This window comes from Amphiprion ocellaris, chromosome 24, assembly GCF_022539595.1.
Source record: "Amphiprion ocellaris isolate individual 3 ecotype Okinawa chromosome 24, ASM2253959v1, whole genome shotgun sequence".
Lineage (NCBI taxonomy): Eukaryota > Metazoa > Chordata > Actinopteri > Pomacentridae > Amphiprion > Amphiprion ocellaris.
In genome coordinates this window covers 4,360,024-4,375,387 of record NC_072789.1, presented here as the reverse complement: position 1 = coordinate 4,375,387, position 15,364 = coordinate 4,360,024, and the positions used below count along the sequence as shown (strand labels likewise).

At 37.9% G+C, this 15,364-nt stretch overlaps 1 protein-coding gene across 1 annotated transcript; it reads right to left on the bottom strand.

Moving 5' to 3' along the window:
• Positions 1 to 5,464: 5,464 nt before the first annotated feature.
• On the bottom strand, positions 5,465 to 14,126 carry mrpl39 (mitochondrial ribosomal protein L39). Its single transcript, XM_023291368.3, has 10 exons — positions 13,963 to 14,126; positions 12,379 to 12,585; positions 12,070 to 12,209; positions 11,519 to 11,618; positions 11,373 to 11,440; positions 10,241 to 10,353; positions 9,545 to 9,610; positions 8,613 to 8,766; positions 8,021 to 8,068; positions 5,465 to 5,621 (listed from the first exon to the last, which is right to left on the bottom strand). The coding sequence occupies exons 1-10, from the start codon at positions 14,003 to 14,005 to the stop codon at positions 5,553 to 5,555; spliced, it is 1,008 nt and encodes a 335-aa protein (XP_023147136.2). The 5' UTR covers positions 14,006 to 14,126; the 3' UTR covers positions 5,465 to 5,552.
• Positions 14,127 to 15,364: the final 1,238 nt, after the last annotated feature.

Sequence of the window (15,364 nt, the reverse complement as noted above, 5' to 3'; positions counted from 1 at the left end):
GCATCAACTTAAAATTTTGTGTAATTTCAACTTAAATTTCTGCATTAGTTGATGTAAAACTAAACTTGTTGAGTTAATTTTATTAAATTGACTTGGAATCTGTATTTTATTGATTTTCTCTTAATTTTCTCATCTGCCAACTTAAAAACTATGGTTGTAATTACTATAAATAGGTGCATAATGCTTACAATTCTCATGTTTTTTTTTGTCAAATGCTTCTATTGATTTTTTCGATTTATGGGATGGTACAGAGGTATACTAAGGCATTGCAGATGCACAACAGTGGTCATCCCTCTAATGTATTAAACCCTGCTACAGTTGAAAACAATGTTTTATTTGAAACCTAGATTTCATTAGAGGGCAAGTACCCTTTATTGCCCCAAACAATATTAAACAATCCATGCATAAATCTGTTAATTAACACTAATAACCCTTTATAAGAGCTGCGATGGAAAAAAGTAGTGACTGGAGAGTTAAAAGAAGAAGGTTTTTACATTCTGGTGAAGATATTTAACTTAAAATGACAAAGAAAAGTTGCAATTTGCACCCAGCAGTTCTATATACTTCAGTCACAGTCACTTTAACTGGGCGTTAACTGAGGGTCGCCTCTATGTTGAGTAAAGAAAAGGTGATGTAAATGAATCATTAATCACAAATTTTAACAATATGTGACACAAATCAAGAGATGATTCCTTTCATTCACTGGTTTTAGAATGGCTTTTGTGTTTAGAGATTTTATTAGTGACATATTTACATGTTAGTTTCTACTGTGAATTTTTTGTGGTAAGGATCTAAAAACGTGGTTATTAACTGAAGAATTTTGACTTTTGGTGTTTTTACTGAACCTGTGTGAACGTCCTTCTCTAGTGGTCGATTAAATGCTAAAAAAGTCCGTTCTATATTGCATGTTTTCATGAAAACAATCACTTTCATGCATTCAAACACTGTAAGACTGATCTTTGCTACACATTTAGCCGGACACGCTCAAACAAGGAACCGATTCTGATGAGTATTCATGCAGAAATTCCCACAAGAAAACATGCCACACCCGTTCCTGAAATCAAGTCATACACATCCGTGAGTCATCTGGAAATTATTCAACAAGTGTTAGCCTGACCGCTGCTCAGGTCGACATTACTACCGCCTCAGTGAACACTTAACCCTCCTGTTGTCCTCATTTACAGGCACCAAAAAATATTGTTCCCTCATCTGGAAAAAATCCAAAAATTCAGCAAAAAAAATCCCCAAATTTATAAAAATTTGCAAAATCTTCAGGAAGAAAATTCCAAAAATTCCTTGAACGTTTCTCATAAAAGTTTTATTTTAAAAAAAAAAAAAAAATCTCCCAAATTTGAAACAAAAATTTAAAAAAATAAAAAAACATAAAAACTGTAAATATTTTTTTAACAGTGAATAAAAATCTTCCAAAAAAAATCCTAAAGATATCTAAAGCGATTACATATATAATCAGTAAAAATTCTAATATTTTCTTTAAGAACATTTTTCGCTGGATTTTGGTTGATTTTTTTCTGAATGTTCTCAAAGAAACATTTTTTAAAACTTTTTTTGCACCAAAAAATGTTCAAAAATGTCCCAAAAATGCTGAAAATGTGGAAGCTTTCACTGTGAAAATATTATTTTTTTCTACATTTTCAAACTTTAAAAAGGGTCAATTTGACCCGCAGGACGACAGTAGGGTTAAAACATTCAGTCAGTCTCTTTTCTGACCCCTCGGGATAAAACAGAGAACACAGATGTTGTAAATTCATTTCTTGGAATGAGTGTTTTAGTAGCTATTCAGATGTAATCGTATTTGAGCAGCAGGCGCAGCGATCATTCCCAAACACCTCTCGAGCGCGACAGCAAGCGAGGAATTCAGGGCATCGAGGCACCGATTCCAACATCTCAAAGCGGCTGGCTGGAAGTCTGAGGGCATGTGTCCTCGGGTGTGTCTCGCACGTTGTCAGCGGGGTGGGGGTAGCGGTGGAAGTTGTCGGATGCTTGAGTGGGAGCAACAGCTGCACAACTTTTTTCTGGCCCCGAGGCTTCGCTCAATCTCCCGTTGTCTCGGATTTGTAGCACGAAAGAAGCTCACCGGAATATAAAGACACTCTGAGCTTAAATGGGAGTTTTTGCTGAATGTAATTAGACTTTTTATGTTTATCTAAAGACAAAGAAAGGAGCTCGAATGTCACTGGGGGAAGGGAAGGAGGGTGGCTGAATTTATTTTATGTCGCTGGCGGTCATTAAATATTAACAGCTGTCTGGAACCACCTGCACTGTTACACACATGGTCCGCTACTGTGATTATACAAACTGTTGGTGCTGCTTTAAAGTGGAGCAGAAAAGAGAAACACTTGATACTTTAAAGCAGGGGTGTCAAACATGCGGCCCATGGACCAAAACCGGCCCTCCAGAGGGTTCAATCCGGCCCACAGCAGGACTGTAAAGCGTAAAAATTACAGAGCAGACATTAACTGTAAAATGTAAATTTGCAAAACTATAAATTTAAAATAATTTCTAGATCATGACAAGTTGTTTTGACCATAAAGTAAAACACTAGATTGTTCATTGTTCTTTCATTTTGCGTCTCATTTTTGTGATATTTTGTCTTGTTTTTGTTGTATTTTTGTCTGACTTTTATAGTTTTGATCATAAAGTAAAATATTATACCATTCAGTTGAAGATCCCCATGACTAAATGCTTTGTTCCTTTGTAGAAACTCTGTGATCTGGAAGTTGTAATGTGTAAATGATAAACTGAAACAATGTTGTTCAAATTGAATTTCTTTTTCTAAAGAAATTTCAGGTTGTTCATAATGTTTTGTAAAAAGACAATTAAATGTGAACATTTTTGCACTAAAACAAAGGAAACATTGGGAGTTGTGGTTATTTAGAGGTTATTATGCTGTGATTTTACTGGTCTGGTCCACTTCAGATCAAACTAGGCTGAATGTGACCCCTGAACTAACATGAGTTTGACACCCCTGCTTCAAATGATAAAAAAAGAAATAATCTGGGGAAAAAAATCACCACTGTTCCAAATGCCCAGATGTGCTACCAATACCAGGGAAAAGGTGACTCTACATACTAAACATGTATACTTACATTTTTGCTTCCATGCTTGTCTCTTCTGTGCTGTTTTAACACAGCCTGCAGTTCAGCTGAATTTTTATCACAACTGTTGGTCACAGCTGAGTTATGCACCTAGGAGCACAAAACTTTCATTTTTTTGCTAAATCTCGTTGAAACAAACTGTTTATTCAGCATGGATTCATTAAAACATTTCACCCAGAAAAGTGACTTTGATGGAACTAACTTTCACTGACCACTGGAAAGCTCAAAATCTGCTGATTCTATTTTTACAGTGTCTGAACAGCAAAAGTTATAATTTTTGGGTTGTGATTTTGGATTTGATGAAGAAAATAGCGCACCTTTTGCTACTAGTGTCACCCCTTCACCACCTCTTACCTCTTGTTGTCACACTGTGGCTGTCTGCAACTGTTTGCCAGAACCCTTGGTTCAGTCACTCTTTGTTTTGTCTGACCCTGTCTCTGATTAGCAACCATATGCAAATTCACCACTATTCACCCAGAACACCAGTAAACACCCCAGTGCAGGAAACTTCAAAGGAAGAAGAGTGAAATTTCTTAAAGAGGTTTCAGAGGATTAACCAATAACTGCAGCATAAGGGTCAATATATAATGAGGGACTTTTGAAGTCCATGGGATGTATCTTCCATTTATTAAAAGTAAAAATAATGTTTTTTAATGTTCATTGTGATCATGTCTTTACAAATTCCATCATTATTTATTATGGAAACACAAAATGACAAAAACAAGACAGGAAATGACTAACCCTGTTTTTGAATTTTTGAATAAGCTAATTTTATTACTGTTTAGCTAATTAGAAGGTGGTTGTTATTAAATTCAGATGGTTATTTAATGTATATTTCAGTGATATCCAGTCATTTTTTATTAATGACTGGATATCACTAAATACAAATTAAATAACCATCTGAATTTAATAACAACCACCTTCTAATTAGCTAAACAATAATAAAATGAGTTTATTCAAAAATTGTGTTTATTGACGGATATTTCGTTTTGGCAATATATCAAATTTTATATGAAAACGGCAAATTGTATCTGAGAAATCACCACCAACAACAACATGATCTGCTCCACATGATGTCATTTCCTCCTGAAGAAAAGACTGGCCAGACTCCAAGGCTTTGAGTTATTTAATATAAAGTAGTGTGTGAGTGAACAAGTTTACTACAATATCTTTATTAATAACTTTCAATTTTACTCAATTGTATATATAATATTTAGAAGAATCTTTCTCTAAAATGAAATGTGGTGCTTGGTTATAGGAGGCCATGTTGATTTTAGGCCTGAAAACAGCAAAAATTATGATACAAAAAGTCCTGCAATTATATATTGACCCATAAACCTTCTATTATTAAGTTGTGACAGTGGTGCTATACACGTGTGACTCAGGGTTATAAGAGCAACATTTCTGGACATCGATTATATACCTCTGGCAGAAAGCAGAAGTGTTGAGTCTAACGTGTCAAATTGCCTGGAATCCTGGAGAAAAAAAACAGCAAAAAGAAACAGCCTCATGGCTCCAATCCTTGGGCTCGCTCACACTTTCTCACACTTGCCAAACACACTCAGAGGATTGAGAACCACCTGTTTGATGAGTGACAGACGCAACAGCTGCACTGCTGCCTGACCTTCAGCCAACATTTACACACTTTCTCACACACACACACACACACACACACTGCTGTTGTTGTTAACCCTCCTGCTGTCTTCGTTTACAGGCACCAAAAAATACTGTTTCCTTGTCTGAAAAAAAAATCCAGAAATTCAGCAAATAAATCCCCCAAATTTCTGAAAATTTGCAAAACCTTCAGGAAGAAAATTCCAATAATTCCTGAAAGGTTTCCCTTAAAAGTTTTATTTAAAAAAATCCCCCAAATTTGGCAAGAAAATTCTTGTAAATATTTTCAAATAATGAGTAAAAATCTTCCAAAAAATCCTAAAAATATCTGAAGTGATTCCATATATATCAGTAAAACTTCTAATATTTTCTTTAAGAACATTCACAAAAAAAAAATCAACCAAAATCCAGTGAATTTCGCTGGATTTTGTTTGGTTTTTTGTGACTGTTCTTAAGAAACATTTTTAATATTGCTTTTTTTCCCACCAAAAAATGTTCCAAAAATTTCCCAAAAATGTTGAAAATGTGGACATCAGAAGTTTCATTGTGAAAATATTTTTTTCCCCTACATTTTCAAACTTAAAAACGGGTTAATTTGGACCCACAGGACAACATGAGGGTTAGGCAAACTGCTGACACACATACAAGTCTGAACATTTCACAATCAGCAGAACAGTGAAACACCCCCCTCGCTTCGTTTTTGTAAGAAAGAGATGTGTGGAAGTGACTTATCGTGTGTTTTTACACATTTATTGAACAAATGACACAGTGGGAAACATGTCAGAAGTATGTCTATGTGTGTGTGGGAGGTTACAGAGGAGGTTACTGGCTGGTTGGAGGCTGCTGAGCTGGAGAAGCTGGTGTCACCTCTTCAAATCCTGGTGCATCCACCTGTGTTAAAAATGGAAAAGTGAGATGTATAGAAAGAACAGCAACTGATTTATTCACAAGTCCTCTCTCCAGCCTATTTCTGTAGAAAACTGTAAAATATATACATGTTAGCATCTTTAAAAGAGCGTTTCCTCCGTGATGTTAGAGGGGTGTGGGGGTTTTGATGTTCCCCACGGGGAGAATTTGTGCGAGAGTGTTAGCAGCGTGGGTGGCAGTGTTTGGAGCGCCAGCTGGAGGCAGACGGGGGACATGCCTCCCTACCGCCTGCAGCCGGCTCACAAAACGTGTCCGCCCACGCCTTCGCTGCTTTTATCAACCTGTTTCTGCAGAGTTCTGTGCGCCGCCACATACAGGGGGCGGACAAAACAACACTCATCTTTCAACTTTAGAATAAAACACCTCAGCTTTAAAACATTCAAATGGGAAACATTATCGTAAAAACAGCTGAAGTGGCTGTCAGGATACTGTACAGGATTTTAAGATGGATTTTGCACGCCAGGGTTTGCTCTTTCAGGACAAAACGCAGAACAATCTTTGAACAATCACTCCTTTAAAACAAACATGCATATATTCAATCATTTCAACAGTTCACAGAATGATTCTATGTGTATCAAATCAATACTGTCTAACCTTTAGAAACACTCAATAAAGATGGTGACAGTTTAAAGCAGGGGAGTCAAACTCATCTTAGTTCAGGGGCCACATTCAGCCCAGTTTGATCTCAAGTGACCAAATAAAATATATTTAGAATATTGAGATCTTAAAATTAGCTGGGAAAACTTCTTTTAAGCTATATTTTACCAGGATTGTCAAGCTTTAGGTGTCGTAAAATAAGCCAGACATGCTAAAAAAAACTGTATTTTTTCACTAAAAAATAGATTTTTGCTTTCATGTAACCTCCTAATTTGAGATGTATTAAACTTGTTTTGCGTTTTCTTGTAAAATACAACTCAAAACAAGGTAATTTCAGGATTGTTTGACTTCTTAAGATATTTAAGATGCACTGTCTTAAAACAAGTCCCTCCATCTACTGAAATGTCACTTGTTAAGTGAATTTATCTTGAATCAAGTCAGATGAGACATTTTGACTAAAAATAAGACAAACAGACTTGGTAAGATCTTGAGTTTTTGCAGTGTAATAGTTTCTCATGTGAAACACATAAGAATTTGTGTTTTAAACTGTCTTTCCAGCGCTTGTAGATGTTTGATATCGTCTCTCACGACTCTGACAGTCCTTCCACGAGGCAGACAAAGACAGTTTATCTGCAAACACAGCCGTGTGCGGTTGAACAGAAGGAACGGAAACATTGATGTGGTCTTCTATGATCTCAGCCTGCCCATGCAAGCTGCTGGACAGGAGAAGAGGACGTGCATCAGGCTACTTCTACTGCGGTATAAACGTCCTTCAGAGAAGTTTGAGGCCGGCTGCAGTTTATAGCTCTTCCACTGATTACTGTCATGTTGTGTTAACACATGGGACAAAGAGGACAGGACGGCCTTCCCCCTTTAAACATCATACGCATCTAAACACAGCAAACACAGTCAGGCGATAATATGGAACAGTGACCTCCAAGGATATAAAACTGATATTGAGACGCTCCTGCAGCAGGTCTGCATGCTAATCTTGTGCTTGTAACAACTCCAGAAGGACGTGATCCAAATAGTCTCCACTTTTAATGCGTGTCCAGCTCCGACATCCACACTTTTGTCTTTAATATAGTGCTAGCTCAATTCCCTGAGTAACCGGATGTCGGTGAAAATAAAATGTAGGCCACAGAGCGCGCTATGTCATCGGTTGCCAAATCAAGTGTGCCTATTAATGAGTACATCTTTTTTTTCTCACTACGCAATCAGTGATTCACAGAGAACGCCAGAGAAAATATATTTCGCCTAGAAGGCTCCATCCAAAATTAACTCGTAGCCTAGTTTGAATTTGCAGAAATTAAGCTTCTTTTTTAGCGCTCAAGTCAAACTCGGTGAGGCAGATGGAGCAGATCCAACTCTGCATCACTCCCAACGTCTCGAATGAGAGCCCTGAAACCTGGAGAGATTTAAAAATACTTCCTCTTTGGATCTCAAGTTAGCGTCTGTGTTTTTGATGTGGAGTTCAGAAAACGGCAGTTTGTCCTTCACGAGGTGGATGAGGCCCGCTTCTTCCTGGAGATTACAGCCTCCTCTCGCTGCTTTTGCCAAAATAATAACGCAAAGTAATAAAAATAGCAGCGTTAAATCCTAACCTCTGGCTACTCTGAGAAATGTGAAGCGACGGCTGCAGCCGGAGAGCGGGTTGCATGAACGTGACACACAGTCGTTTGGACAAACATCCAGCATCGAGAGCTTTGATGTCACGACTGCTGGACGACTGTTTGAGGTAGAAAACAGAGATTTGTTGCTCTTACCAGTTTCTCTGCCCGCTGCCTCAGTTTCCTCCAGACTGTGTGATGAGCCTGCAGAGAGGAAGAGAAAACGTGACTTGCAGACACATGCAGACATCAATAAAGTCCTTTAAATAAATATTTACACCCCTGAGCACGGCAAACTTTGATATCAAGATGATGAAATGTCATTTATTTTCTTCCACGGCAACAAACACTTTGTAGTCTTGAAGAAAAAACTGGGACACTAAAACCTGTAATCGCTTAGTTTGAAATGTCAACTTATATAATAATAATTCTATTTATGTAGCACCCTGAAGAACAGCATTCACAAGGTGTTTTGACAGTTAAAACACACAATACACACAATCAAACAAGATATAGGAAGCAAGTCAGAGCAGTCAACTAAAATAAACGGTAAAAATGATAATAAATTAAATGAATAATTAGCTAGACATAGCTGCCAGTAATAGTATGACTAGTTATACATAAAAGTGTCAAAGATGTAAAACAGAAAGACGATGTACAGCAATAAATTAAAAATAAAAAAGCAGTAGACTAAAAACAGCAATCATCATCATCATGTCGTCATCATGTGTCCCACACACATCCCTACCTGCAGCTGCAGAGGCAGAGAGAGGCCCTGTGCTCGGCGCTGGACGCCCCAGGAGCCCTGACCCAGGTTATGGAGGGCCGTCACCTCGTACTGGGAGCACAGGCCTGTCCTGGCCACCAGGGGGCCCCCACTCAGCAGCACATGGTCACCACATCTTCACAGACGGCAGAAAGTTAGGTCAGCGATGTAATAATAATAATAATATAAGTTTCAAGTATATAGAAATGACATAAAACTGAGGAATATGAAGGAAAAATTAAGTCAGATCCATTCTAACTTTCTTCACCAACTCTATATTACGTCAAAGACATTGCATGAATATAAACCTGAGCTATCAGACATGTTTTAGATGTGCTGCAGAGGAGGACTCGTTATTGCAGAGCACCTGGTCGTGTACGAAACTTAGTACTTTCTGGCCCACTGGATCCACAAATTTGTCTACCTGGGAACTTTACAACCATTAAAGCACATTTTAAGAACTCAGAAGACATTTTTTGAAATAGCTTTGTGCACTGCCAGGAAGTTTATTGTGGTGACATGGAAGTTTGACTCCTATCTCCTCATAGCTAGATGGTGGATGGAAATGAACAGCTGCATCACACTGGAAAAGATCACATATACTCTGAGGAATGAATACAACACCTTTCTGAAGATTTGGCAGCCTGCCAAAACCTTTATCAGACTTACTATAAAAACGATACCAAACTGATACACCACAAGTCGCATGTATAAGCCAGGATTATTTACACCGCCTCTTTCTTTATGTTCTATTTGTTTATTTTTTCCAACACATTGACTATTACCTGCTAGTGTTGAGTCAGGTACTCTTGCAGTTTGTATATCTATGGGGCGTGGGGAGTATTTTGTATTTTACATTTTGTGTATGTTTTGTTAAATTGGAAAATATTCCCCCAAAAAAAGTGCAAAGTCACCTGTAGAGCATCACTGTGCCTTTGGGATTTTGTGAAGCTTTCTGTTCCACCTCTTCCTGTTTACACCTGGCAAAGACGGCAACAGACAGAGAGTTTATCAACAATAGTCACTGATTGAGTGCACTGGAGAAAGAAAACATACAAGCACAAACAAAATATTTTGATAAGCTACAATATAACAAGTGGGAGAGTTCAAGCTCCCACAAAGTATGTAAACAGTCTCCCTGGTCTTTCCTGAAAGTACGTTTACAATCAAAACACAAGGAATGAAAGCTAAATGCAACCATTTTCAGCTAATTATCGGTTGCTTACTGGTATTCAGTAATAACCAGAAATTCACAGAAGCTTGAAATCACTCCCCAAAAAAGGAAAAAAAAACTTACTAGAGCATTTTCAGACTTGTAATCTTTATATTATGCACTTTTTTTGTATTATGTTCTCACACGATGGGACCAAGATGGCAGTCCTTTTTAAATTCTACGTAGAATAAATAAATAATTTCTTTTTTTAAATCAAGGTCAGTTGTAACCACATGAACTTCACATCGGACATGAATCCACCGGACACTTTTCAACACTTTTCTTTCTGTAAATGACGCTTCTTCTACAGAAAGAAAAGTGCTGTTGATACAATGAGCGGTGGAGAAATCTGTGAGGTGTCATCAGAGGAGGACATAAAGAGTCGGATGGAGTCTACCTGCTGTGTGAGAAAACCTCCAGCGCCACAGAGGGCACCACTTCTAGAGGCTCCCAGGCCTGGTCCTGGTGGATCAGCTGCTGGGCCCCTCTGGTCAGAGAGCGCAGAGACTCCTGGGAATAAACAGCCACGGAAAGGATCAGAAAAAGATCCAGCAACCAACAAACAAACAAAACCTCTTTCCTGCCCCCCCCCCCCTTTTTTTTTTTTTTTTTTTACGCTCAAGCATTTAATAAATACAAACCCTGACATAAGACAGGTATAAATAGATGTATCACACTCAGCTAAAGGACTGTGTCAGCATGACACAAGATAAAAGCCAAATGATGACTGAAGGAGTGGGAATATGAGGTGAGAAGATTGTCTTCACATCTTTCTGCCAGTGTAAAATATTGGAATTCATTTAAGCCAACATGAATACAATAAACCACAACCTCTGCTGTTTGTGAAGCACAGAGTTTTAAACGTCCAGCTCTGGGGTTTGTGTGACAGTATCTGACACACAAAAAAAAAAGATTTTGGATGGAAAATTATGTTAAACACAAACTTTACACCAGCTGAAAAGTTTGATGTTAGTGCAGTGATATATTGAGCACATCGTGTCACATTTGTTTTGACATTGAACGTATCGTATATTAAGGTTTGAGGATATTATATCTGAAAACAAAGCTTCTGATCAACAGAAACAAGCTCAGCAACGACTGCAGACGTTTAAGAGAAAACTAATATTTCCATGCAGCAGAACAGCAACTCATGAATCTGCAGCTCTGATAAACGCTGTGGTCCTGGATGTGGTGTTTCAATTCCTCAAAGTCGACTGGAAGAAACGACCAAGAGCAGCCAGACTGAACACTCAGGTCTCCATACAATAAGTAAAAGCTAACAGAGTTAAGAAAAGGGTCGATCCTGGTGGCTAAATTCAGTGTTTACTTTCAATGTTCAAGTACAAATCTGCTTCCTTTGGCAGCTACAGCGAGCACATGCTAATTGCACCCCACTGAAGACTATTTTCCGGGATTGCTACAATAGAAAAAATAGTGTAAACTTAGCTGTAACAGCTAAATTAAAGTAAAAAACACCAGGTTGAAATATGCCGTAGTTTTTCTTGAAGTGAGTGTTCGACCACACACACCTCAGACGGAGTCCATGAGTCCAGCTGGGGGTCGAGCACCACATCACAGCAGAAAGCTCCCGACGTGACTGCAGAGGAACACATGAAATAGAATCAGATAAGGCAGCACTCACCACCAATCAGACACGAGGAAGTGCTCCTTTTACCCGCCACTTCTGGCGTGCTGAGCAGCTCCACAGTATATTCATCCTTGAATGCAGTTTCTATGACCTGACCCAGCAGGGCGGCACAGGAACGCCAGTAGGCCTGAGGGGGAGACATGAGGACACGGATGAACACTGCTTGATTCTCCTGTCTGCTTAATACTCAGCGCATAAATTGGTTTTTTTGCATTCCAAAATTAATTGTATTGCTGAATAAAGCTTCTAATCTAATCTTTAAACACAGAAACTCTTTACAGAATGTCATTTTCCAGTGCAGATGGCTCCTCTGGCCTGATAGCACCATTATTCTATGCAAAGATGACAGTAAGGCACATTTCAGCAGGACATGTACCATATATTTCTCACTTCTATGTAAAACTAGATTATTTTTCCAAGATTTTCTGAGCTCACAATGAAATAAATATGCAAAAGAGTTATTTAATGTTAAATACACCTTCACTTCTGAGGATTTACTAGATTCCCCGACCTTCCAAAATCAGTAAGAAAAAGCAGAATATGAAAAAAAAAGGTCCTATTTTTTGTTGTCATGGTACCTGATTGACCAGGGTTGGGTCGCTGTCTTTAAATGTGAGCAGAGTGAGGGAACAGGAGCTGGTGAGGGGCTGGTGGAGAGGCCACGGTTCTCCATCCACCAGGGCCAGAGCGGAGTTCTTCACATGATGTTCTGTCAGATCTGAGGGAAACACAGTTCATCAGAATCAAGTAGCTAATCACAGAGCAATTCAGTATAAATGCACAAAAATGAAGCTTTTACTTTCTTATCGTGGATTGTTCTATTTAAGAAGGCGTTCAAACAGTTGCAGTGAAGCTGAAAGTAGGTGGATATTTAACATGACACTTACGTCTAGCACAGCTGAGTGGAGTGGACATCCCTCTGTTCATGATGAGCAGTGTGCCGTCCAGGCCCGGGCCATGCATGGACACTTCTATCTTCTCGATACGAGGGTACAGAGCTCTCTGTCTGGCCTGCTCTCTGGAGAAAACGGCGTTGCGCTGACTGCGAACCTCAGCAGGCAACGGACGCAAAGACGCTGCGGCCGACGCAAAACCTGTGGATGAGAGAGGACAGATAGATGGAGGAAGGAGGTACACACTGCAAAAACTCAAAACCTTACCAAGTGTATTTGTATTATTTTGACTCAAAATGTCTCATCCCACTTGATTCAAGATAAATTCACTTAACAAGAGACATTTCAGCAAGATGGAGGGACTTGTTTTAAGACAATGCATCTTAAATATCTTGTTTAGTCAAACAATCTTGAAATTATCATTTTGAGTTGAATTTTACAAGAAGACTCAAAATAAGTTTAATACATCTCAAATTAGAGGTTACATGAAAGCAAAAATCTGATGTGCTGATATAGAACAGCTATGCCACCATAAATAAGCGGACAATTTTTTTTGCCACAATATAGTTTTAAATAACAGTTTTGTCTTTTGTTATTATTTGAGCGTTTCATAACAAATTTTGTAAGACATTATTTTAAAATACATTCTATATTTTTTTGTCAAACTTGACAACGAGGCTTTAAAAACCATTATTCAGAGCATGTACTAGTCAAAAAAACAGTTGATAAAAAAGATTCGGGCTTTTGGAGCTGTTTGCTCATTCATAATATCATGACGTTAAAACCTATTAACTTGTAAGACCCAAAAAACAAATGAAGAAAATGAAGAAAGAAAATACATACATACAGAAAAAAATAGCAAAAAAATAGATTAAAATTAAACAAAAATTACACACATATATATCTACACACACACGCATATATATACATATATATGTATATATGTGTGTATATATACATATATATATGTGTGTGTGTGTATATATATGGGGATTATAATAAAACAAAAACATAATAAATATTTATAATAAATATATAATATAATATATAATAACATATATACCCAAACACAAATAAATAAAACTAAATTTTATATATATATATATATATATATATATATATATATATATATATATATATATATATATATATATAAATAATTCAAAAATTAAAACTGATGTATTTTTGCAACAGTGGGTTTTACAGAGTTAACTTGCATTTGAGACTAAAAAAACCCCGAATTGAAATAACAGAAGCCATTTGACAACTCTTAAATTAACTTCTGTATGACTTGTTTTATGTCAACGCTGGAAAACGTGTAACAGGAGGAAACGCACAAGTGTGTCTAAATACATTAATCAAGGTGCTGCTAATTAGCATGTTAGCTCACCGGGAAATGACATTAGGACACTAAATGTAAAAGGAAATATTTATTATTAGTGACATGCGTTTTTTTTTTTGCTATGCCGAGTAAAGCATTTTCTGAAATAAAAGTGTATTTACGGAGCTTACAAAGCTAACGGCTACAAGCTAGTTAGCTCACATGCTAATGCTACACGTTAACAAACGGGTACTTACGCCGCTGGAAGACTTGACATACGCTCCTGGTCGCCATGGTCATAAATATTTCACCAGACACATAAAAAATATCTCAAATAAATACAGATGAAGGTCTGTTACGAACGTCTGTGGTTGAAGGACGCCATGCCTGTTTCGTGTGCAACGTCAATCCAGGTCCGGGGAGGAAGCGCTGTCAGAAGCTAGAGGTTCCGAGTAACCTACAGGACGAAAATGCTGTTCTGGTTTATGACAGCAGGTGTCGCTGTTGGTAGTGGTTTAAAGGAGGGTTGTGAAAGGAAATCTCTGCAATAATTATTCTGCAGAGCTTCCGCAAAAGGCAACTGGACTTCCATTTTTGATCGGTAAAGATGTTTTACCTCTCACCTAAGAGGCTTCTTCAGTTCTAACTGAGTGCTTGGGATACCCAGATGTATACCATCATCTTCAGATCACCTGGATAAATGCCCAATTACAATATACGCCTCACGTGGCTGTGAAACTGCCATGTGAGGAATCACTCAAGATGTTATTAGTGGTGAAGCTTTCTGGGGAGAGCTCTCAAGACTGTATTATAAGTAGCTGATAAGTGGTGTTCAGAGTCTTCTGTCTTCTGTCAAGAACATGAACATTGTTGTCCTCAAATGAGTTCTCTTCCTGGAAACTTTCAGCACCATTAGCATCTTGAGTCATCACACATCTGGCAGTTCCACAACCATTCACACCTCAAAACACGTGAGTCTTGGGTGGTAATGTACCATTAGCCATGTCATTTCAGGTTAATATGTATCTGGGACTGCCTATCCGTCAATTAGAACTGAGGATGCCTCTTAGATGATAGTTTTTTGCTACAACTAATGGTTAAAGCTGTTTTCATAAATCAGAACTATTCCTAAATACAAAAGAGGGTGCGTGATACCACTGATTAAGTACTTATAATGCAGTCTTGAGATCTCACTCCTGAAAATTTAGAACTTCATTAATCCCTAAGAAAACACTTTTCTCACTACTTTTTCACACCTTGAAGGCGTGAGAGTCTTGGGTCATTAATCACGTATGATATTAAAGACCTGAAACTCCCAATAATTTGCTTACAAGAAGAAGAAGCACCTTAGATAAGGGGTAAAATGTCTTCAAGAAGCCCATTCGCCTTCTACTGAAGTTCTTTGGATTACCATGGCCTAGATGACTGAGAATCTACACAGACAACATAATAGGTTATATGTCTGTCTAATACTTCTTTGACATTGCACTTTAGCTAAAGTTTAGCTACTTGTGGGGCCCACAATTTAAATAGTCTTAGTGTCTTTCATAAGTCTTGAAAGACTGCTGCGCCTATGCTAATGGGATGGAATCCAAAGTTATGATCTTGGATCTGAAGTCTCACATGTCCCCAATTTCATCCTCTAATGGACTCTAATGG